Source organism: Rattus rattus, chromosome 6, assembly GCF_011064425.1.
Source record: "Rattus rattus isolate New Zealand chromosome 6, Rrattus_CSIRO_v1, whole genome shotgun sequence".
NCBI lineage: Eukaryota > Metazoa > Chordata > Mammalia > Rodentia > Muridae > Rattus > Rattus rattus.
The window spans coordinates 27034136-27059328 of NC_046159.1; the positions used below are offsets into that span (position 1 = coordinate 27034136).

A 25193-nucleotide genomic window follows, 5' to 3' on the forward strand; every position below is an offset into this window, starting at 1 on the left:
TGAGCAGAGTGCTGCGTGCCCAGCCCTCACCGTGATTTTTTTTAAACCTTCATGAGAATTCTCCTTGTAATTTTATGTATGAGTTAGTGTATGGGAACCTACATGTTAATAGTAAGAGTGTCAGACATCTTAAATGTTACCTCAGGGCTGATTTAGTCAGCTATTTCCCTGCATTTAATAGCTCCTATAATTTGTGAGAAAAAGGAGTCACTTCATTTTAAACAAAAAGGATCCCTTCAAATGTTGATCCTTGTTGTGACCCCTGTGTGTTGCAGTTGATGGTCCGCATGCCGAGCCTTGTGTACCCAGGCGTGTACGTACTCACTCAATACTAAAGAGCTCCCTTTCTTCATTCTTGGGTTAGCAGACATTAAATTCCATTCTTGCATGTATTTTTTATTTTAGCAATGAAAATTTCTGAATAAAAGTGAAATGACTTATTTGAAACTATCATGTATTTTGTTTAAAATCATACTTATATAGTTATCTTGTAAAAATTTCAAAGTATTTATTGATATCTTTATATTAAATGAACATGTATCTCAGTTTCAATGAAATTATTAATAAAAGGTAAAATATTACCAACCATCTGTAATACTAAGAAGTAAAAAGAACAGCATGGTTTTAAAAATAATTATAGTATTAGTAATACTAAAAGATATGACTTTCTGATAGAAATATTGAAAAAAATTTCAAATGAAAACAGAAAGTGCTATAAAAACACAGAAATTGATTATGTACTAGGTAGTGAGACTTGGCATAATGTAGTTTCAACATCTTTAAGCCGATGACATAATCTGTTAGTGTGATAGACTTTCTTCACTGAATGTATTTAGGAGGCTATATTTGTGATTTATTAGATTGCTTCACAGTGACCTTCTGTTTTCTGATTGCATTTAAAATTTATCTTGAAATAGAGTATAAACTTAATCAAGTGTTAGTCATTGTAACTCCCTCTGTCACTTTGCTAGTGGGGTCAGTAGATAGCCACTGCAGTAGTTCTAACGCTCTAGGGAGAACCGTGTGCAGTACCAGGACCAACACTCTGACTGGCTCCTAATAGGAATTTTTAAGGTATGCATTTAGATTTATCTTTAGCTATCATGCTTGTTTTCAAACATGATTTTAAAAGTTTAAAATACCTTTACATGGATCTTGACATTCCGAAATTATTTATGCCTCCAAATTTAGGCTTGCATTTTAATTTTTCATTGATATTTTCTAAAGTTGTAATCCAATGAAAAATTAATCCTAAGTAGACCAAAAATAAAAGATTGGCGCTCCCCAGGATTGTGCCTCAGAGATGAGTGTCAGAGCCTGTGATACTGTTCAGTGGTAGGCGTGTCCTATGCTTTTGTCTACACTGACTGAGGTCTGCTATGCTAGAGATCCTTGGGGGTCTACAGCATTGGTTATACAATCTGTTTACAGTGGGCGCTGGGGCAGTTTAGACTTATTCCGATATCTCCACAGAGAAATCTAAAAGCCAGTTACTGATAATGGCAGTAAATATTCCAAGATACAACAATCGTTGAGCCCTGAGAATCAGGGGCGGCTTCTTACTGGTTTCTCTGTGTAGTCGATGCTGTCTTTAGGCACATAATACTGAATGTTTGCAATGCAGAGTATTTTCCTAGAGAAATGTGCCACAGTAAAATTTGGCCTACCTAGTAGACAGTTCTTATTTGTGTTACTAACTGAATTCTAGTTTGATAATTATTTCCTTCTCCTTAATAAACTATTAAAAATACAGTGGGGGGTTAGTGTAAATTGTATTGGATCAAAAATCAAGTGGTATGAATTTAATTCCTTATTTTGTTTACTAGTTGTGAATTAGTAAGTTTTATAACTTTCTAAGCCCCTCTCGAAGAGGAAAGAAATCATTACCTTTGCAAGGCACACGTGTCTCACACTGAGACGACCTGTAAAGGCTCCCTTCAAACACTGAGCCTTATTATGGCTTCTTGGTGCGTGTGCTTGTACGTGTGCATGTGTGTGTTTGGGGGGCACAGTAGTGTCTGCTGGTAAGCCTCCATGTGTGCATGCTTGTACATATTCACTTGATTCTTAGGAGTTCCGTTTTTGCACTTTTCGGTTGTCAGACATTAAATTCCACCTTTTGTCTTTCTGGCAAAGTAAATTTCTGATGAAGTGAAATGACTGATTTCTTTTTCCACATCTGTTTACTTGACTTCAATCCCCAGATGGTATGTGGTAGAAGGAACCAACTCCAAAGAGCCTACATGTAGTCCTCTGATCTCCTTATGTGCCGTGCAGCGGCCCTCACCGAAAGAAGAGCGGTATATTTAGTTAAAAAATAATAGTCGCTCTTTCTTTGTTAGTGGTTTCTGAGAAAGAAATCATGACCTGGGAGTTGCGTTATTTATAACCTTCTTTCTTCCAGAAGTACAGAAAATTACATATTTTTTTATTCTTCTTGAGCGTTGTGAACCTCAACTGAAGGTTGCTGAAGCAATCAGATTCTAGAAGGTACTTAATCATACAAACATAAGCAAAGAAAAAGCCAGTCTGCAGAGACAATAGTGTGCCAGGGTATTACTCCATATTCCTCTCATTTTTATTTGGATGCTGTATTGCCAAAATTTACTCTTAACTGTCAGCAACTAAACATTCCTCTTCTTACAGCTTCTCTCCAACCTTGGCACACAGGTCCTGGCAGCAGGGTGATAGCTGCTGGGAACACGTGTGCCCAGGTTTATTGGTGGCGTTTGCCTGCTTCACTTAGGAGCGTTGAGTGATTGTTGCAGAGTCTACCTCCCTAAGCCTCTGACTTGATTGAAAAGCCTTAAGGACAGGAAGTTGGGATTCCTTGAAAGAGGCACTTCATCCACACGGACATGTTTCTGTCTCTCCTGCAGTTGCTCTTCAGTTACAGAGGATTGGTTTCCAGAGTGTGAAGGCAGGCCCATGCCTCTAGCTCACTTGCTGTTACAGACCTGGCATGCTTTAGAGATGGCAAGAGCATTTGTAAATTCTTCACCCAGTTGATCACACTCACTTTTTAAGTGTCATTTACTAAGTTCTTTTTTGTCACAATATATGACAGTATTGATTTAATGTGGGGATGAACAACGTATAAAAAGTCAAGAAATGTGCCGAGACTCAAATCTGTCATGGGATGGTGTTTTTAGGTCTGTGTCTGTGACTCATTCTTGGGTTCTTCATAGACATAGCTCAAAGTCTGGAGTCTACCAGAAGCTGAGCTAGTATCAGCTACCATTAACACATGGCAATACTCAATTGGAATTTCCTGAATAGAAATTTCACTGAACAGAATAGAAAACATAGAAGTCCCTAAGTTACATGTACCTTTAGATGGAGAGTATAGATTGGAAAAATTAATCTCTTTGATGTCTCTGATTTATTTTGATGTCCTGATCCTCTAGGTCTAGCAACTCTCCTCAGATAAACCAGTAAGTTTGCCTCAGACAGTGTCCTGGAAATAAGCCCTCTGTTGTGAGCTCTGCCGCAGTATCATGCCCTGTCGGGTTGACTTCCTTGACTTAACCTGCCCGTACCTTTCATCTCTCCTATGTTTGCCTTCTAAGTCATTGGACTTCACAACTGTATCAGCGTGTTTTCTGTTCCTGTTGACCTTCAAGCCTTATATTGTCACATTTCTTATAGGAAGCCTGGCTTTGTCAAGGTTCATGCATTCAGCTGTCACATTGAAGGTTCTCACTGAAGCCCTGGTGAGAATGTCTGTGTGATAACCTCTGTAACTGTTTTCTCGGCTTCTCGCCCACTGGCCTTGCTCCCAGTGTACTTCTTCATTGCAGCTCAGGTACCCTAACCCTTGCTGTGACCTAGTCTGATCTTTGTCACTCTCGTCTTACACCCACCATGGTCTGCCTTGCCTTGCGTTCGTCATGTACCACGCTCTCACTTCCTTTTGACGTAATTCAGTCGCTTTTTACTTCATCTTAGCCCATTTGTATTGTTCTCACTTCTCTCTCTATTCTGTTTCAGTTTCTTGCCCATCATTCTAATGATTGTCCTAAGTTTCTAAATCCCTGGTCCTCTGTTAATCTCTTTGTTACCTTCCCCTTCCCCGTTAACATTTCAAACAAAGAGGGAATCTCTTCATACAGCCTAAGATCCTTCTTTGTCTATTCTTACTTCTCTGTCGCACTAGCATCCTTGCTTCTTTGTTCTGGAGCTTCTGATATTTTGATAATTTAATTTATTGGAGTGTGTTTTGCTGTGGCACTGCTGTTGTACGCAGGGAACAGTGTTCTGCTTTATTCTCTCCGTCTGGCCAGTCTTAAAGAAACTTTATCTAGGGCCTGGGACAACACCAGGGCCTCGTGTTGTATATTTTCATGGCATCTTCTACTCCTTTGCATGCATATTCTTGCTTTATCATTAAGTTTTGTGATTGGTGACTGTAGCACACAGTATAGAGATAGATAATATAGCACAGCAAGTTAACTGGCAGTTATTAGGAGTCAAATATTTTGTTGGGCAGGAAAATAATGGAAGATACCTTGTTGGGCATGGAGAGATGCCCAGGAGTAAGTCAGTAGGGATAATTGTAGAAGCCTGTTGGACAGCGCTCCTCAGGAGTGCGGATGCCTTTTAGTAGAACAAAATAACTCGGGGGGGGGTTGGGGGGGTGTATCGACAGAGTCAGATGACAATCAGCTCTGCTTCCTCTGGCAAAGAACTTTAGTCCCTAACTCTTTCTCTTCCATAGAAATTACAATATGATAACAATAATATCTATTTCATACAATTTCTGCGAAGCTGAAATAGCATAATACCTATGAAAGATTTGGAGCAGGCCTTTCAGAGCACTTAAACAAAGTAATATTTTCCTATTAGTCAAAGAAGCACCTCGCATTAGCAAGAAGAAATATTGGGGAAATAATTCGTAGTATAAATAATAGCATAAAGCTCTGTTAAGAATTAAATCCCCGTTATAGCAATTATAAAAAACCTAAAGTAGTTGTTAGTAGAGTCGGGGTAGGGGGGCAGGGACAGAGAGACTGTGTGTGTGTCTGTCCAAATTTTTGCTTGTCTTTTCTAGAGATTTCAGAAATGTTTATCAGCCTTTTACTGTGTACTTTTTTTTTTTTTTTTTGTCTCCAGCCCCTCCTAAATTATACAACATGTTGAATCTTTGTTTTTCTTTACAGGGTTTTTAACTCAGAGATCTTCCTGCTTCAGTCTCTGTGTGTTGGGACTAAAGGTCTGCACCACCATGTCTGGTTGCAGGTTGAGTCTTAATGCAGAATTTTGTTGAAGTTGAGAAAGCGAATAAGCTTCATGGGAAGGTTTTTCACTGTGGCTCTGCAGCCCTTAGGAGATCTTGATGGCCGTCTTTTGCTTCGGCTTTGTTTTTTGCTACTCCTCTTTTCTTCTAGTCATTTTCTTCTTTTTCAAGAAGACTTATTCTTCCAAGGAGGTCCTACCAAGATTCTGCATAAACAACACGAAAACTACAAAGTGCCCTTTGCTTTTAGTTGTGGAGCAGAGGATGATGGGAAATAAGACGCTGACTGGAAGGTCCCCATTGCTTTGCTTTCTTAAGGAAAATAGTCTGTGGTTGAGTCATAACTTGCTCCCTTTTTGTTCTGTGTAAGTTTATTAGCTTGTGATTTCAGCAAACCATCTGGTCCTGCTGGCATTACACGCCATCAGACTTGTGCTTTCCCGCTAATTTACTGTAGACAGTAAGATTATGTGCTCTACCCCAGGGCTGCCAGGGCTTTCTGAACGTTTGTCTTAAAACTGCTGCTTTTAAAAAATTGCTCTGTGACCCAAAGCACACAAAGTGGTGGAGACTCCCTTAATTGTTTACCTCTCCTTTTTCTCAGTTGTCATGCTTTCGTCTCTCAGGGACAGTGACTCCACATTTTCCAACAGCCATTGATGAGTATTTGGTTCTGGATAGCCAGGTTCACTAACTGAATGTGTTCTCTTGGGTTGCTGAAAGGAAACAGAAAACAGGATAATTTGAATTGACTTGAGGTTTTTTTTTCCAGACTTGTAGCCAGAGAGCAAATCTGGATCCTGGGTACCGTTCTTGCTTTGTGTGTAAACAAGCTTTGCAGTTTAGTGGTGCTAGACGATGGCTCAGCACTTCTGAGTAGTTGCTGCTTTTGCAAACCATCCAGGTGTGGTTACCGACAGCCACATGGTGGCTCACAACTGTCCACAACTTTAATTCTGGGGGATCTGACACTCACCCCTTCAGGCACCAGGCACACACATCGTACACATACAGGCATGTAGGCAAAACAGTCATATACACTAAATAAAATAAATAAATCTAAGGAAAAATTAAATTTACTTGGATATATGTATGATTTGAGGCAAAAATACTTTATAAACCTAGCACTCAAATACATAGGAAATTAGGCATCCTTTAAGAAAATTGTACTTTACTAATGCAGGAAACTCAAGAAGGGAAAGTTGTGAACTCAAGTTGAACATGCTATTCAACATGGTACACTAGACACTAGAAAGGCAGTTAAAGAGCATTGTTAAAATGCATACTTTTGTTAATTAAGAGCTAGGAAAAGTACAGGAGTAAGATTAGGCAGGGCTCAAAAGTAATACTTGGAAAACTGTTAGGTTTGCGTTTGGGGCTTTAGTTTGTCGATAAGAAAGGAAGAATCCAGAGCAGCCCACTGAGGAAGAGCAAGTAGGTTACCAAACCCAGCCCTGCCTTTACAAGAAAGCAGCCCACAGCGTCCAGAGGAATTCTGGTGAGCTTGGAAGAAACGATACTAAGTTGGTGATATTTAAAATGCTTGTGTTTTCATAACTACTAGTCCCACAGAGTTAAGTTAAAACGATAGGTGTCTTTGCCAGTAATTTGAACATTTAGAGTAAATTATCAATGCCAAGTAAAATAGTACTTGGCAAAGCTTGTTAAATATGAGAAAAAAAACCCTGAAAAATGAAAATTAAAACTTTCCCACAAATTTCAAGTCCAGAGATTTATATAGGTGTCTTAGAAAAGTTAATGGGAACATGGCTCATTTGAGGACGTAATAGCGGTCAGCAGTTACTTTGAAGGTTGTTCGTTTGGCAGTGCCACAAGTAGTCTCAGCCTGTGTCACATCAGCTAACAATCCATCCATTGCTCAAGGCAGCTCACAGAGCTTAGCCAATGGCGGGAGATGATGGAAGCAGTGTGGGTTTGCTGTGTGCAGTTCCTGTAGAGCAGCAGTTCTCAACCTTCACAGGGTAGCAGACGGCATGACACTACAGTGTGTAACGCAGCAGGTACAGGTATGAGTTAGCAATGGGAAGTCTATGCTTGGGGGTCACCACAGCATGAGGAAGTATTTTAAAGGGCCACAGCATTAGGAAAGTTGAGAAGACCTGCTGTAGAGGAATGGATAATTGGGACCATTAATTCAATCTACCAGTGATGCCAAGCAGGAAATAATCATGTGACTTTTTTGTAAAAGAAAGATTTATTAAACAGAACACAGTCATAAATCTTAGAAGATATGCTTGATAAATTGTGTTCAAATACTTTATCAAAAGATGCTGAAACAAAAGTAACAGTTGAGCTCTAAACTGGGGAAAATGATTTAAATCCATGAAATTTAAGAAGATAACAGAAACAAGCAGTTAGGGATAAATTAGACTTGGGATTTCAAGAAAGAAACCACATGGGTGGTCTTTAAATAACTAAAATATCTGTGTCCTCATTATTAGTATTAAATAGTTGTACGTGGAACTTGAAGATGGCTCAGACGGTAAGGACATTTGCTTCCAGGTCTAATGACCTGGTTTTTGATCCTTGGGACTCCTGCAGGAGCTAACCTCCTCAGGTATCTTCAAGTCCATGCTCACACAGTGGCACATGCTTCTCTCACGAAATAAAGAGAATAATGGAAGAAGTTCCTAAAAGATAACTGAGAAGCTGTATTGCCACAGTGAGCCCTAAGGTATCTCCTTTTGACACAATAGGAATTCCACGCTCTTCTTGTGATGGGATACTGTCCTTAAAATAGCAAAAAGCCCAAGTCCAGTCTAAGGAAATCTTTAGATTTTAAAGTTTACAGAAATTTGAAATGGAGGGACACATTAGATGACACTGTAAGGAAACCTCCACGTGAATCCAACATGTGTTGCAGGTTATACAGGACAGCGGGTGCCATCTTGTCAGGACTTTCATAGCTTGGGAAATTAAAAGTGAAGGTGACTTGACCTTTGTCCAAGTATAAGTCAAAAGAATTTTCTCTCCTCTGAATTGCCTTACTAGTAGTCTTGTAAAGGAAAAAAGGGTATGTGGGCGGGGGGCAAGCTCTAAACCCATTGACCATCAAAGTTAGCACTCATTTCTGACTGGGCTTCCTTCCCTTGATTGACTTGTTCATCATTCTGTCAGTACCAACCCTGTATCTTTATAGTGTACCTTGAAGTTAAAGAAGAGTCACCTAATGTTTTTTGTGTTTTTCATGATGATTTTGCATTTATAGTTCTTTCATGAAATGCATATCTGTGCATTCTATTCTCCAATGCTGTTTTAAATTAAATCATTTAATTTTCATTACTGTATATGGATATATAATTGGATATGTGTTAATCTTGAGTCCACTAACGTCACTGTGTTCATTGATTATAATTGATTTTTGCAGTTTGAATTCTGTTGTATGATTATGCCTTCTTTAAGCAGAGATATTTTCATGTTCTCTTTTCCTATGTGCGTGACTATTTAAACACGTGGATGAAGTGGGGGATGTGTGGCTGTGTGTGTTGGGGTCTGTGTACTATTTCTTCTCTTTCCATCTGTGTATGGGCTCAGGACACCCAGCTCATGTCACTTGCTGAGCTGTCTTACCTGTCTACGTGTAGATGACTTCATTTTTTAACTTACTTTTTAAGAATTTCAGACCTGAGTACTGTATTCACACTATTTCCTCTTCCCCTCTTTTCCACCTCGCCCCACAAGTTTATAACCTCTTACTCTTTATTACTGTTTCATAACACATGTGTACTATATGTTTATAAACAGAACCTCGATGGTTCATTAAGGTTTGCTCCAGTGTATGTACTTTTGGGGCTCACTGCTCGGGCCCTGATGCTTATCCGGGACTCATCCTTGGAGAAGTCTGAGTCTCCTTCCCTCAGCAGCCGTGCATTGCCTGTAGTTCAATCTGCTGTTTCCGTCAGCCATCTCCATTACGGTGGTAAGGAGAGTAATGGAAGCAGCCGTTCTAGTCTGAGAGGGAAAACACTCAGTCTTTATCGTAGATGTCCTTGTCAGTTGAAGAAGTTCTTGTTTTAGATTTTAGGTTGTTTTTATAGTGAAGTGTTAGGAATTGTCATGCTGCTTTTTAAACTATATATATATCATCTATAAAGTGCTAATATAATAATATATAATAACATTAGTATATAATCATCAATTGGAATGATGTTCTGTTTCATACTATATTCTACTAATGTGGTATATTACATTGTTTGATAATTATATGTTAAGATACAGACCTTGCATTCTGTAGATGAAGACCAATTTTGAGACATCTCAGTCTCCATATTTGATTTTCCAGCTAAGTTCTCTTTGTAATTTTAGTTTCTTCCATCCCTTTCCTCTTTCTCCTAAGCTTCTCTTGGTTTTAGGCTTTGGTTGTTCTTTTACAGCAGTCCTATTTTTGCTTTCTTTCTAGCAGCAAAGATCATTTGTACATTTCTCACCCCAAATTTGGAATCAGGTTCCTCTGCCCGTAAAGCCCCAGCCCTAAGGTGTCTACTCCATTAGTGCTAAACTACAGTCAACATGCCTCTTGGCTGGATCTGCTTCTAGCTCATGTGCCATAATGCAGAGTTGTTTTGTTCTTGATTTTAAGACATAAACTCAAAGTATATGGATGGAACAAGCCAGAAGATTCTAATTATTCACATTTATGAACTTATAAAAATAGGTAGTGATTTACTTTGAAATACATTCACTTACTTTAAAAAAAATGTAGGTGGGCTGGCAAGAGGGCTTAGCAGGTTAAAGAGATTGCTGTCAAGCCTGACAAACTAAGTTCAATCTCTGGAACCTATATGGTAGATGCATGCGCGCTTGTGCACGTGCGTGTGTGCACACAGACATAAATGTCGTAACAGGAGGCAGAAGCAGGTGGATCTATGAATTCTTGACCAGCTTGACCTTATCTTAAAAAAACAAAAGAAATGGGGTGGGGGGATGGAGAAAGGAAGGAAGGAAGGAAGGAAGGAAGGAAGGAAGGAAGAAAGAAAGAAAGAAAGAAAGAAAGAAAGAAAGAAAGAAAGAAAGAAAGGAAAGGAAAGGAAAGAAAAGAGAAGAGGGATGTGGTGGACACGGTGCTATAGTACTGTAACTCCAGCCCATGAGTGGCAGAGGCGGGAAGATGAGTTGAAGCACAGTCTTAGTTACATCATGATTTTTTTCAGGCCACCATCAACTGTCTCAGAAAAAGGAGGCAGGCAGGAAAGAAATATTACAAATTAAGAATGCAGATTACTTTTCAGGAATGGAAGGGACACAATGAAATAACTTCACTTAAGCTGTTCAGGGATAGGTATGATAGTCTTCTCCTACATGTGGGGGATACATTCTTAACTTGTCTCCAGTGGCTGCCTGAAACTGCATACCATTCCAGATACATATAATAATGTTTAATGTATGAATTCGGCACAGTGAGAGAATAACAATAATAAAAATCATTAGAACGATATACTGCATTAGAAGTGTACATATGAGGGGTTGGGGATTTAGCTCAGCGGTAGAGCGCTTGCTAGGCAAGCGCAAGGCCCTGGGTTCGGTCCCCAGCTCCGAAAAAAAGAAAAAAAACAAAAAACAAACAAACAAGAAGTGTACATATGGCCTTTTTCTCAGCACCTCTCACTGTACCTTTTTATTTAAAGAGAGCACTTTAACCTTCTCATTGCCAACATCGCTTTGCACATTAGGGCCGTTATTAAGTAACAATAAACATTACTGGAACACAAGCACTGTCAGAGCAAGTCAGGGATCCATTACTGACGTCGCCTCGGAAGGATCTGCAGGCACACAGCGCACACGAATAACTGACAAACAGTACTTCATAGTAATTCATGATAGAGGAACAGATTTCATCATTCTACTTAGACTGGTATATAATTAAAATGTTAGACGTTGTTTATTTCTGGAATTTTCCATTTGCTGTTTTTAGACTATAGGTAGCTGAAACTGCAAGAAGGGATAAATGTCTGTTTTGCTGTTAATTCTGGAAAATTGGCATAGGCTCTCTTTTTTTATAAACAAAATATTTCACATTGCTTGGTTCTGAAATTTGAAAGTAATTGTATGTGGTGAGGCACTGTTTTTTTCCAACTCTATATAATTATTTCTTATCTTGTCTAAAAATACATGGGATTTTTTTTAAAAAAAACATAAACTTAATCTTTTTGTGCCATGAAGTAAATTAGACACATAGACTCATAAAAAGTTAATTTGAACTACTGCAGTGTGTGTTTTATAAATCTATACATGAATGATCAAGGTAGTGTTCTGTCTAATATTCTAGGACTTTCATATAGACAGAATCATACACAGGGCACAACGTGTGCCAGACATGGAAGAAATAATGTATTTATTAAGCTCCACCCAATTTGAATATTTCCTGTTAAAGCATCATAAAATAAGTCTTCGTTGCTTCACAAAGTAGAATGTGTAATTGCGAGAATTACAGAAATATAGTCATATGATCAGCAAGGATGAATCTCAGTGAAAAAGCCAGATAATTGTATGCTGTATAACCTATTGAGAAAGTTAAAACAGTCGAGATAGTCACATGTAGAAAAAGAGAATGGTAGAATACTGTTTATCTGCACAGTGTTATAGAAGCAGTTTCTGAGTTGCTAGCAATATTGTTTATTTATCTACATGCTAACAAGGTACATTGATGTGGGTCACATTTTCAAGCTATATATTTATTAATAGATTTGTCTGTACTTCGTACTTTTCGTGTTTAGCAGCAAAGGGGTATATGTAACCTCTTTTGTAGGGCAGGAAGACTTGACTCGTTTTACATGCTTGCTTGTGTGTGTGTAAACTCTTTAGGGCACGTAAGAAACTGATAGATTGATTTCTGGGGATGTTGCAACACAAGATGCTAGGGAGACTTGAGATCTGTCTCCATATGGCAACAAGTGCTGATGACTACATCCCTGTTCTTTCTGTGTCCCCATTGTTTTGTCCTTAACCTAAGAATCCCTATCTAACATAATTAATTACTTAATTTTAGAAAAGTTTTGCATGAATTAAATAAATAGAATTAACTCTATTGGCGGTTTCCAGAAATTTGAGGTTAATATATATCCCTGTAAAATTTGCCGACGTGCCCCAAGGAGGTCTACCCAACAGTGTGGGGATCCCACTAGGGAAGGGGTCAGCCTGAGCTCTTAGGAAGGTGTGTTTGTTTGTTTGTTTGTTTGTTTGTTTGTATTTTTTTTAATGCGGGTACACAGATGCTTAGCAACTGGTATGATCAGGCTCTTGCTGGAAAGAGCCTGTTCACAGCTCTGGTGTGCTTACTGTAGCTCTGTCTCCAAACAGGTCTCAGTTTTGGCACAAAAATTGGTTCTTGTGGGAATGAGTGAATGACAGAGTCCCTGCCTCTACCTATCCTCCTCTGCTTCTGAACAGAACAGTCATTAGCCCTATGAGCAGTATTATAAATACAAACATCAGCAGTCAGTGCCCATGCTTACCTGCAAGATCACTTTTTGGTAACAACATGCTTTCATTGCTGAAGTTTTTGCTTTTTAATTTAAAATGTTTATTTAAGTAATTTAAATTTGGCAAACAATCAGAACAAGAAAAAATGACTTCCTCTCTGTTTCCTTTCTGTGTCTTTGACATTCTGTAGTTTTGTCCCCTTGCAGGTGTGTTCTGTTTGTTTCAGATCTTTTTCTGTCAAGGTTCCCCATTTTAAAGCATCATGACTTTTTTATCTGATCATATAGTTTTAGATCTTTTTAAAAAAAAGAACTCTTTAATGGTGTAAGCATTAGAAGTTAGTCCAGATGTATATCAACACTGTTCTCGGTGCTGCTTTTGTAGCTCCTCTCTTTCCTAAGATTCCCATATAAATAATTGTTGTTATTTTGTGGTTTATATTTCTATTTGTTTCTTACGTGTGAGACTGGGGTGTGTGTGTGTGTGTGTGTGTGTGTGTGTGTGTGTGTGTGTGTGTGTGTGTGTGTGTGTGTGTGTGGAGGGAGTGCTGTGTGATGGAGGAGGTACACATGCCACCTGTGGAGGTGAGGAAACAGCTCTGTGGGCTTTGTAGAAGTATTTCTCTTCTTTTGACTCTTGGATTTTTTTTTTTTTTTTTTGATTCAAAGGATTGAATTGAGATCATCGATCATCATTAGGCTTATGAAGCAAGCACATTGCTAGCTGAGTCATGTTGCTGGGCCTATCTCCTCTTTCCCCCATTAAACTTTTATTATTACATTCATTCACTCATTCATTTATTCATTTATTCATTCATTTATTTATTTGAGGGTGTGGGTCTCTGTGTGGTGGTGGTGTTGTTTGCTATGTACCAGACTTACAGTCATGGAAAAACTCTGTACCACAAAGGTAAATCCACACCCTGTTTATTCTTGATACATAGATATGACCAGAAAGAGTTTAGAAATTTCAAAATGACCTTATGTGTCTTCCAGTTTCTCAGCTCAGGAGTTGCCCATGGCCAAGCAGCACTCTCTGTAATTGGCCATGGTGTTTTACTTTTGTCCTTTCTGTATGTGTCTGTCTTAGGTGGAAGAGCTGCTGATGGCTATGGAGAAGGTGAAGCAGGAGCTGGAGTCCATGAAAGCTAAGCTGTCCTCCACCCAGCAGTCTCTGGCAGAGAAGGAAACACATCTAACCAACCTCCGGGCAGAGAGAAGGAAACACTTAGAGGAGGTTCTGGAGATGAAGTAAGTCTCTCGCCTTGTTCGTCGGGCTCCACTGAGTTGACATGAGTGTGCTCTGTCTTCCAGCTTTGGGTGTTACCCTAGCACGGAGCCCAGTTAGAATATCAGCTTGTTTCTCCTACTTCCTGCAACAAAGCTTTTCAAGCATGGCACAAATCCTGCTCAAACAAATTAATTTTTTTTTTACCTCTTTTATACTTAATTTTACAGTGTGCTAACATGGGTATCTTTGAATTACTCCTTGAAATGTTTAAATTCATCTGCAAAGGTTGGGTCAACTGGAGAAGAAGACATTGCTTCTCATGTCTTAGTATCACCTCGTATCTTAGACATTAAAAAAGGACTTACTCTAGAACCAGCAAAGTGGCATAGCACATGAAGGTATTCATGAAGCCTGAACCCATGGAAGTGTGGAAGGAGAGGGCCAGTTTCACAAAGTTGTTTCCTTACTTTTCACCCATGAGCTTTAGCACACACACGTACACAGAGAATGTAATACTTCTTAATTAAGGAAAAATTATAAGCATTTAAAATGTACCTTGCAGTAATCGTATAATGAATTTCCATATACTTACCCATTGATTTGCTGATTAATATTTTGCCACACCAGACACTTAATTTTTATAAAATTGCTACTTTCAACCAAGGATTACTATATGTTCTTTTTCTTCTTGCCTCCCATTGTGATGTTCCTGAGATTGAAATCTGTTTCTGCTATTATATACGAAAAGGCCTTTTGTGACCTTTGTTAAAAACAAGTATGTCTCCATGTATCCTGAAGTTCCAGTAGTAGTACTGTTTCATTTACAGTTAACAGCCGTCACCCACATCTAAAACACTCTTCTGCTCTGCCACCAAGTTTCTGGTGGGCTGTCTTAGTCCCCGTGTCATGTAAAGTTGCCTGTGTTTCTCTGTTGTCTCACAGATGTTCTTTGTACTTCATACCATGGGCTTCTTACCTCTGTCATCTCACTCACTGGCCCATCCTCTCTCATATTCCTGTTTTCTCTCATGGTCATTCCTGGCCTATCATCTTCTCTACTTTAATACACAGTCTCCCTCGCTAAAATAAGAGTATTTCCACCACCTAGTATTTAAGCTATTAATGCCTCTTTTCTCTTGCTTTGAACTGGGGTACATTATAAATACCTGGATAAATGCAGTTGAGAAGGATCTTGCCAGGCTCCTGTGAAAGTATCACTGGATGAGTTTGTTTTATATCTCCTAAACACAGTTGATCTATTCTCTTATCAGAGCTTTCCCACTCAGGTCAGACAGCAGCTTCCAGGAAAACCGAAGTTTTTTTGCTCCTGGAATTTCCTTTTATTATTGATACTGCATGAAACAATGTTTTTTTTTTGTTTGTTTGTTTTGTTTTTTTAGATGCTAGAATGAAAAGGTAATTTTGTGGGTTTGTTTTGTAGTAACACAGTACCAAAGTTCATTATAAAATTTCCTTGTCACCCTGTTCCAAGAAAATAAATACCATGATTAGCAAAATATAGAATGTAGAGGTGTGCATCAACAGTGTAGAAATTTAAACAAAAAAACCTCGAAATAAAACACTTACCACCTGCTGCTTAGGGATGACTCATCTCATACTCTTAGTCACCCACGTTGTGTAACTATGGCATTGTGATTGTTTTTAAAGCTTTACTTACGTTTTTATTCTGTGAGTATTTGCTTACATGTGCAGCACATGCCTTCCCTGAGCCTATGAAGTTCATAGAGGGCGTTTTGTAGCTGGGGTTACATGTGGGTGCTGAGAATCAAACCTCGGCCCCCTCAAAGTGCAGCCAGTACTCTTCACCACGGAACCTTCTGCAGCCCGTATGGTGATTTAACTCGGATGTCTCATAAGCTTGGTGCCATGTGCAGTCTACCTTCTTTAAAGCTTTAGAAGTTTTCAGGCTTTAAGTTACACTTCAATTCCCCCACTATCTCTGTCCTCATACTGTGTAAGGTACTTGTTATTACTCTCCTTCTATTAAACATCTGGTTGATATGTCTAACCTCTGTCCAGATTGTCTATAGGAAAAATGGTGGTCCAGGCCCTCTCCTCATGGCCCTGTAGATCAGTTGTAACGTTTCTCCCAATGGTACACCACACCAGGTAGCATTCTTTTCATCTGCAGCATAATGTGAAACACATAAGCATTTTTAATGTGTTTTTAAGTTTAACACAACAATACAGTGGTTTAGAAATCCTTTATTAAAAACTGTGCATTTAATCTAAGTTGAATTATACATAAAACAGTATAGATAGCATGCTATGGGTTCGATTCTAGTACATTTTCAGTTCATTTTCACCACTATCCAAAGTAAATCAGTCGGGGTTCTCTAGAGGAATAGAACTGTTAATAGGGTAGTTATTAGAGCAGCTTATAGGCTGTAGTCCTGCTAGTCCAACAGTGGTTGTTTTACAGCAGAAAGTTCAAAAATCCTACAGTTGTTCAGTTCCCAAGGCTGTATGTCTCAGCTGCCTGCTGTATACATTGGAACCCCAAAGAATTAGGTTCTAATACCACTGAATGCCTCAGCAACAGGATAAAAGCCTCGCCAATAAAGGGGAGAGTGAGGGCAGCCAAAGGCAAGCTTCCTTTTTGTGTCCTTCCGTCTACGCTGCTACCAGAAGTTGTGGCCGAGTCACAGTGGGCCTGCCTACGTTCTGCCTCAAATGGTCCAAATGCTTGGGTGGGCGGTGGGGTGTCTTCCAACCTGAAAGGATCCAGACTTAAGGTGCACTCAGCTGCTTGGGTTTTAGTGGATTGCAGGTGTGGTCAGGTTGACCAAGATTAGCAGTCACATAATCTTCATTCTGTTTCGGATTCCCACTCTCCATGTGCTGGGTTAGTTCTAATCATCCTGGCGGTGGTGTCTGTCGTTTCTAAGAATTTGCTGAGGATGTGCTTTGTGGTTACTCACTGATGTGAGGCTGATGATGTGTGTACTCAGTGACTAGGAAGAGCATATCCCAGCAGGGTACACAGCCTCTTCACCTAGCAGCAGCTCATTTTAAAAATGATGACCTGTCATAAGAAATTATCAATGGATTGCTCACATAGAATCGAGGACAGCATCTGTACAGTAAGCATTTAATAGTAAACTTTTTTTTTTTAGTTTTTCCTGGTAATGATTCATAAGAAAAACAAGATCCTTTAAATCCATTAGATTAAATTATTAATAATCGAGTAAACAAAAAAACTTAGTGTAACTAGAGAGCATGAAATATCAAAGAAATGGAGGGGACTGCCATGAGAAATGGACCTCACCGTGCTCCCATACTGCTCTGTACCAGAGTGAGAAGTCAGCTTTCTCAAGAAGACAGCAATGGCCCGTTTATACATAGATTCGTCAGTAACACACTACAATTGTCCAGTTTTCTGGAACAATCCTGGCCTCGTCAAACCAAGAAAAATGACTGACTAATTCTTTTCCATCTCTAGCATATATAGTTATAACTTTGGAGCATCTGTTAGAGATAAGTGGCAGCCCTGAGTCCGGGGAGATGTAAAACTGTGCTCTTGGTGGCCTGCCAGTGCCTCATTAGGAACATTTGAGCTGGTTAACCAAACCTAAGGAGAAGGAACATTTTTTATTTGCAAATCCCACAGTGGTCTTCTTTCCTTTTTTATGCTGAAGTTTTGTTAACTATGATTTTTTTTATTACTCTTTAATGTTAGTCTCTTTCCCCCAAGAAAGAAAATAGATTGAAAGGAGGCAGGACAAAATAATAAAGTAAGAAAGATAATGACTATATTGATTTTAATTTTAAGTCAAATTTAAATGAAGATTTGGACAAGTTGATTCAGTCTCTCCTCTGAATTAAGTTAGCAGTCCCATCTCCTTAATACTCAGAACAAAGCTTAGAAAACACTTTCATTCCCTTTAAACAAAATTTTATTTGTATTTTTCTTGTTATATGAGTGAGTATTGGTCACATGTGGGCAGGTGCCTAAAGAGGCCAGAGTGTCAGACTCTTTGGATCTGGAATTAGAGGTGTTTGTAAGCTACCTCATGGGGATGCTGGCTACCAAACTTAGATCCTCTGGAAGAGCAGCAAATACTTTTAACTGCTAAACTTCCTCTCTAGCCCCTTCTCATTCCTGATGAGTTTATCAAGCTATTAATTGAGTAGTTCCGAGAATTGATTTGTTCAGGGAAGGGAACAAAAGAGAACTCTGTATTTCCTTGGGAGTCTAGAGCTGTGTGTCCTCCATCCGTCAGCCATGGCCGCCTCTGTCCTGGGCCACTTCTGCTTCCCCCTCACTGGTTCAGCCGTTGGATCTGACTTTAATGGCCACTTTATGTTTCCTCAACCTTCTACAACCTCACCTAGGAAAGTTTTTTTTAGCTTACCATTTAGATTTATACCATAAATCTTTAAAGTTAGTTGTAAGTCATTCTGAGAATGGTATGATCTAGTTGGAATTAAATAAGTCACTGCATATTAAGTAAGAGCTTAATAAACAATTAGGAGTATATGAATGCTGTCAGCACACAGGTGAAAAAAAAAGTACAAGGACAGAGAGAATGTCACCACAGTCACATTTAAGACTTCCAGGCTTCCCTCGACATAGTGTTGTTATATGGGCAGCACTTAAATTACCCTGTGCATTTGTGAGTTTATTTTCCACAGTAAGCATTAAATACCAGTGTGCATTCCACCCAAGTGCCTATACCACCTTAAACTAAACAACACAGGCAATGTTAAACTCTCTGGAACAGTGGCTCCTCTCTCTTCCTTCCTTCCTTCCTTCCTTCCTTCCTTCCTTCCTTCCTTCCTTCCTTTCTTCCTTGCTTTCTTTCTTTTCTTTCTTTCTTTCTGTCTTTCTCTTTCTTTCTTTCTTCCTTTCTCTCTTTCTTTCTCTCTTCCTTCCTTCCTTCCTTCCTCCCTCCCTCCCCCCCCCTTCTCTCTCTCTTTTATAGAATAGAGTTTATTGGAGACATAGGAAGGGGGAGTTGAAGAATAAGGCAGAAGGGACAGAGGAGAGGGTTGGGGAGAGGCCAGGTGGGAATACATGGGGGTAGGAGAGAAACGGGTCAGAGAGAGAAGAGAGTCAGAGAGTGAACAATGGCTTTCAAATCTTAGGTAATATTTGTTTCCAGGCCTCTGTCATTGCTGTATGAATTGCACCCAAAATTGAAACTGCATGTGCTTTAAAATCACATCAAAGCTTTAATAATATGCCTCTACCATGAAAAAAACAGCAGGAAGCAAAAAAAGTGTAGTCAGTAGGTCCTCATGTTTAAAATAAGAAACAAGTCACTTTGGGGAACATTGAAGAGGGGAAAAATAAGGTAACACCAAAATTTTACTCAAGTGCTCAATAAAAATAAAATTTGAAAAGCAGTATAGGGTATAAAGGAAACAATCTTGGTAGAAGAAAATGATTTTTAAGGGACCAGTCTTTAAAATTGAAATGTTTCGTTCAACCTACTCATTACTCAACATCTGAAACATACGTATCAGATGTATATCTTATTTTTCCTCAGTATGACCTTTACCTAGAAAAACTAAAGTTATTCTTGGGATTTTGTTTTCTTTCTTGTCCAACAGAGATCCAAGACAAAGAAGAAGGGATTTACTAAAATTTAAAGTTTCTGAAGTCCAACAAAGAATATTCAAAATGTACACATACCCCTCATGGGATTGGCATCCGAATTATATTTAATTATTTAGTTCTGGGGAATTATATTTAATTATATTTAATTATTTAGTTAGGTTAGTTCTAGACCTGGAGCCTCCAGTATACAGGCATTCTACTACCCCCAGCTCTTAACATTGTTTCCTTCTTTTTTTTTTTTCTTTTCAAATGTGGTCTTCCCGAGCTTCGCAGGCTGGCCATAAATTCACTCTGTAGCCCAAGTGGGCTTGAACTAAATCCTGCTGCCTTAACCTTATATGTAGCTGGGAATTATAGATTTGTGCCACTAGGCCTGGTTTAGAAATCATTCTTGATTATATGTATAGTATATTCTCTTCAAGAAAAAAGTATCATTACACACTTGGAAGACAGACTGGCAGATCAGAAGTTCTAGGTCATCCTTTTCTATATACCAGTTTAAGGCCAGCCAAAGTCTGGATAATCTGAAACTCGGTCCTAACCCCTCCCCCCCAAAAAACAACCCAAAACCAAAAATCCGTCACAGCTATAATTTGTAACTACGATGTGTGATATCTGTTATCTGTAAGTTATGTTCTATTTAGTTTCTTATTTCAAATACTTGTGCTGCCATTTGTGAAGGACTTCCTGTGTATCACTCGGTTATCTCTGTACCTGTTAGTCTGCTTCCTGGCACGACCTAGCAGAGACAGCCAGGCTCACCTGGCTCGAGTCAGCAGGAGGGAGCAGGGCTAACAGGAATGCCCAGCTGTGCCTCTCTCAGGGAACTGAAGTCAGCTAAGATGAGGACCTACAAGCATTGCACGCTAGCGCTATAAGCAGGCTTAACTCTGTCCCCGCCATTGTCCCTCGAGTCCTATTTATACCCTCCAAACATTGCGTGTCCTCCATGCGTCTTGTCTAGCATGTGTGTCTGTCTCAGGTGACATCACTCAGCCAATCGGCCCGAGTCTGCTGAAGAGGAAACAAAGTGCAGCACACCACAGAAGGTTTTCTCTATGGCGTCCTGACAAATGCAGCCCCACTACACAGTGCGAGGCCGATCAATACGTGTGTCCATAGCCAAGCATCCTTCATCACGTGTCCTTTCACACGCTTGCTTTAGCAGAGCATCCTCTCTCCTGTCCTGTCTCCTGTGTCAGTGAAATCTACACCAGCCATGTGGTTGCCCCAGCAGAACACCATCCAGCTGACTTTCCAAAGAGCCCTTAGGCTTCCACTTCAGTGCGGGGTTTGCTTCTAGGTTCTGACATGAATGAGAGAAAGTCCTGCTGGGACTCAGGCATAAGACATACACCTAAGACACTGTCCTAGACTGTCACCAAGAAGTCCCATCACATACATGTGTAAGAGATACCCATCCAATCTGAGGAATAATTCTCAGTATAGAAGCATAGACAGTTCTGTGAATTAAGGATGATACTGCAAGATATGACAAGGAGAACTGAGCAGACATCTGGGAAGTAAGAACCTTTAAATGTCAAACAGAAAAGTCAGCCAAGAGCCTCAGCAGCACAGTAGATCAGAGGGAAGGAGAAAATAAACAGAGAAAAAGGACATAGCTCTCACTAGTAACCCTGACTATAAATAGTCTTAATTCTTTACTAAAAACACACACTTGCTTAGTGGATAGTGTGTCCAATAAAATACTGTCGGTAAGAAGATCATTTCATCTGTGAGGATATAAACAGAGTGGACAGTCAAAACAAGTGGAGTCCACCAAAATGCAAGGGTAGATATGTAAAGGGGACTGCATATCGATCATGGGGACAATCTGTAAGTTTATGCCCCTAGTTGTTGAAGTACCCATTTTATAAGAACCAGTCCTACACATAAACGAGATTTAGCGCCACTGGAACAGTAGGTTACTTTAATACTAAGAACTACTCTTTGCCAGGTTAGAAAAAAAACCCCAGAATCCATATGATAACACCAGAAAACATGAGTACCTAAAGAAACCTAAGCGTAAAGCAGTACTGCGGGCATAAGAACACTGTAGCCATTGTAACACAGTGCACGTGCTAGTGCCACAGGGGGCGTGGCACGGGGCAGTGTGAGGGATTCAAACCCTCAATAGGTAATAAAAATAAACATTGGAAGCTGGACATAATGGCAGGCACATACCTTAAATCCCAGCGCTTAGGAGGCAGAGGCAAGGGCATCTTTCTGAGTTCAAGGCCAGCCTGGTCTTCATAGTGAAACACTGTCTCAGATAAAACCCACTCCAACACAGTCACTTTTCTCTGAAGTTCTGGCACCTGGTAGGTTCACCACACTCCAGCGGAAGGCCACACATTCAAGAGTATAACAGCAGTACCAACTGTACCTCATGATTGTGGGGATGTGTGTGTGCATGCATGCATGTGTGTTTTAGACAAAAAAGGATATAAAGTTGGGCTGATAGGTAAGGCAGGTGGATATGACAGGAGGGAAGAATATGATCTAAACACATTGTACAAAATTCTCAAATAGCTAATTTTTTTTATTTTATTTTTTTACAGTCCAGTCATTACCTACCTCTCAGTCCAACCCCCTTCCCCATCCCTCCCCACACAAAGTTCCTCATCTCATTCCTCCTCCCTGTCTCTAAGAGGATGTCCCTACCCCACACTTCCCACCCCTGCCAGGCCTCCCCACTGAGGCCAGACCTGGCAGTCGTCTGCTGTATATATATATATATATATATATATATCTGCTGTATATGTGATATACTCATATCAGCTGGTATATGCTACCTGGTTGATGGCTCTCAGTGTCTGAGAGCTCTCAGGGGTTCAGGTCAGTTGAGACTGCTGGTCTTCCTATGGGGTTGCCCTCCTCCTCAGCTTCTTCCAGCCTTCCCTTAATTCAACTGCAGGGGTCCCTAACTTCAGTCCATTGGTTGGGTGTAAGTATCTGCATCTGTCTTAGTCAGCTACTTGTAGGGCATCTCAAAGGACATGCACACCATAGCATTAGTAATAGTGTTTCCATTTTTGTCCCTGCAGTTCTTTTAGACAGGAACAATTCTGGGTCAGAGTTTTTGACTGTGGAATGGCAACCTCATTCTTTAACTTGATGCCCTGTCTTTCTGCTGGAGGTGGGCTCTACAAGTTACTCTTCCCACTGTTGAGCATTTCACCTAAGGTTCCTCCCTTTGAGTCCTGAGAGTCTCTCACCTCCCAGGTCTCTGGTACCTTCTAGATTCCCCCCACCACCACCTCCTAACCTCCAAGGTTGCATATTTCTGTTCTTTCTGATGGCCTTCAGGCCTTCTCTCCTATCCTGTCCAATCCTCCCCCCGCCACCAATACCTGATTATGTTTCCCTTTTCCGTCTCTCCTCTCCCACCCAGGTTCCTCCCTCCTTTTGCCTCCCATAATTGCTCTCTTCTCCCTCCCAAGTGGGATTGAAGCATTTTTACTTGGGCCCTTCTGCTTGTTAACCTTCTTGAGTTGTGTGGATTGCATCCTAGGTATTCTGTTTGGTTTTTTTTGTTTTTTGTTTTTTTTTTTTTTTTTTTTTTTTTTTTTTTTTTTTTTTGGTTGTTGTTTGTTTGGGTTTTTGTTTTTTGGTTTTTCTTTTTTTGGCTAATACCCACTTAGTAAGAACATACTGTGCTTGTCCTTTTGGGTCTGAGTTACCTCACTTAGGATGATATTTTCTAGTTCCATCCATTTGTCTGCAAAACTCATGATGTCCTCGTTCATAATAGCTGAATAGTATTCCATTGTGTAAATGAACCACATTTTCTGTATCCATTCTTCCACTGTGGGGCATCTGGGTTGTTTCCAGCCTCTGTCTATCACAAATAAGGCCTCTATGAACATGTGCCCCTGTGGTATGTTGGGGCATCTTTTGGGTATATGCCCAAGAGTGGTATAGCTGGGTCTTCAGGTAGGTCTATTTCTAGTTTTCTGAGGATCCTCCAGACTGATTTCCAGAGTGATTGCACCAGTTTGCAATCTTACAAACAATGGAGGCATGTTTCTCTTGTCCACATTCTCCCCAACATGTGCTGTCACCTGAGTTTTTGATCTTAGCCATCAAATAGCTAATTTTTAAATGGAAACAAAAACCTGTCTTGGATAAAGGGTCATTTCTTCAATAACTACCGTGGGGGAAGTGGATATCCACATGTAGACCCTTATCTGATTCTTCTTTGAGATAGATTGTGACTATAAAACCTACAACATATTTGAAAATACTAGAGTAAAGACGCCTGAAGACATTCTTAAAGGCAAAGATTTTGTACATAAGACTCCAAAACTATAGTGAGAAAAAGCAATAATTGATCACTGGAATTACATCCAAAGGTTCTGCCCAGTAAAGCAGGTGAGGTGAAGAGGCCACTTGCAGAATCATACAGAGTATTCAAACATGTAGGGAATCCCATTTACACAGTAATGTTAATGCTAATAGTTACACTATAACAGGTATGAAAATGCTAATAGATACACTATAATGCTAATAGATACACTGTAGCAGGTATGAAAGTGAAGGAGAAAGGCAGATTAGGTCCACATAGTTGTAGTAAGCAAAGGGAAACCTAGAAAGCATTACAAAGTTTTCAGTATGTTATCAAAGCATATCATATAGTAAGTTTAGAAGTTTTATTCAGCCTCTATATGTGAAATTCTCAAAGGTCTTTTTAAAGTATGAAACATGGCTGAAAGTAATTCAAGAATATCTGATGGACTAGATAGATGTATGTAGCCCATGGTGAATCAATCAAACCTTCAGACGCTTTTTTATAACCCAATTTACATTTTCAACACCGTCCTATTCACAATTGCAGTGGCTTCTCTGTGGAATCTGAGAAACAATAGGAAATGCACGTTGAGACAGAGGCCGCAGCAGCCTAGAGCGTGTTTGAGAAGAACAGTAAGTTCATGTTACTTGTGTTTACAAACATGCAGGAAGTTTCTGGGTGGAAATGCTGCTGAGCTGAGAGCCAGGTGGTTAGTTAGTAGTTAGCAGCAGCAGACACTGAGCCTTCAAGTGTAGCCTTCAGTTCCCAGGTAACAGTATAGGCATGGGTCTGCCGAGGACCAGAGAGGATGATCTTGCTTCTCCACATCTCCTGGGTGTGTCTCTGGTTTAGCGCTGTCCTTGTTGGACCCTCCCTCCACTGCACATCCACTCTGCACCCTCCCTTGCCTGCCTGGCTTAGCTTTTTCTATGATTGCCATTTGTTGCAAGGGTTTACAGATTGCCTTTGTCTAACGCTGACTGCTAGAATCCGTATTTAAACTTGTAAGAGTCAGTGAGCACAAGAGTCTCTTAGAGAAAGTGTTTATTTTGGTAAAAGACAAAACACTAGAAATAGAAACCCTCCGTCCTCCCTCCCGTTCCCCCTCCACCTCCACCTCCCCCCCTCCTCTTCCCTTTCCCCTTCCCTGTCCCCTTCCCTTTCCCCTTCCCTGTCCCCTTCCCTTTCCCTCTTTCTCTCCCTAACCCCCCCTCTCCTTTCCTTTGGGCTTCTGGGTTGCTGTGTGGCACTGGCTAGCTTTGAACTCGTGGAAACCCAAATAAATGCCAGCACAGAAAGCTTGCACCACCACATTCAGCGAGAAACATGCATATACATCATGGCTTCCTCTGCTACAACATGAACTATACTGAAGTCTCATTTAATTTGCACTTATTTTCTCTTTTCATCTT

The 25193-nt window shown here is 40.0% G+C and overlaps 1 protein-coding gene across 8 annotated transcripts in view; it reads left to right on the forward strand.

Moving 5' to 3' along the window:
• Erc1 (ELKS/RAB6-interacting/CAST family member 1) overlaps positions 1 to 25193 on the forward strand; it is a 286731-nt gene that overhangs the window by 146503 nt on the left and 115035 nt on the right. For all 8 annotated transcript variants that reach the window (XM_032905794.1, XM_032905787.1, XM_032905789.1 and 5 more), the window contains one exon: positions 13766 to 13926. In XM_032905794.1, coding sequence (XP_032761685.1) covers positions 13766 to 13926 — 161 coding nt within the window. The remainder of the gene's footprint in view (positions 1 to 13765; positions 13927 to 25193) is intronic.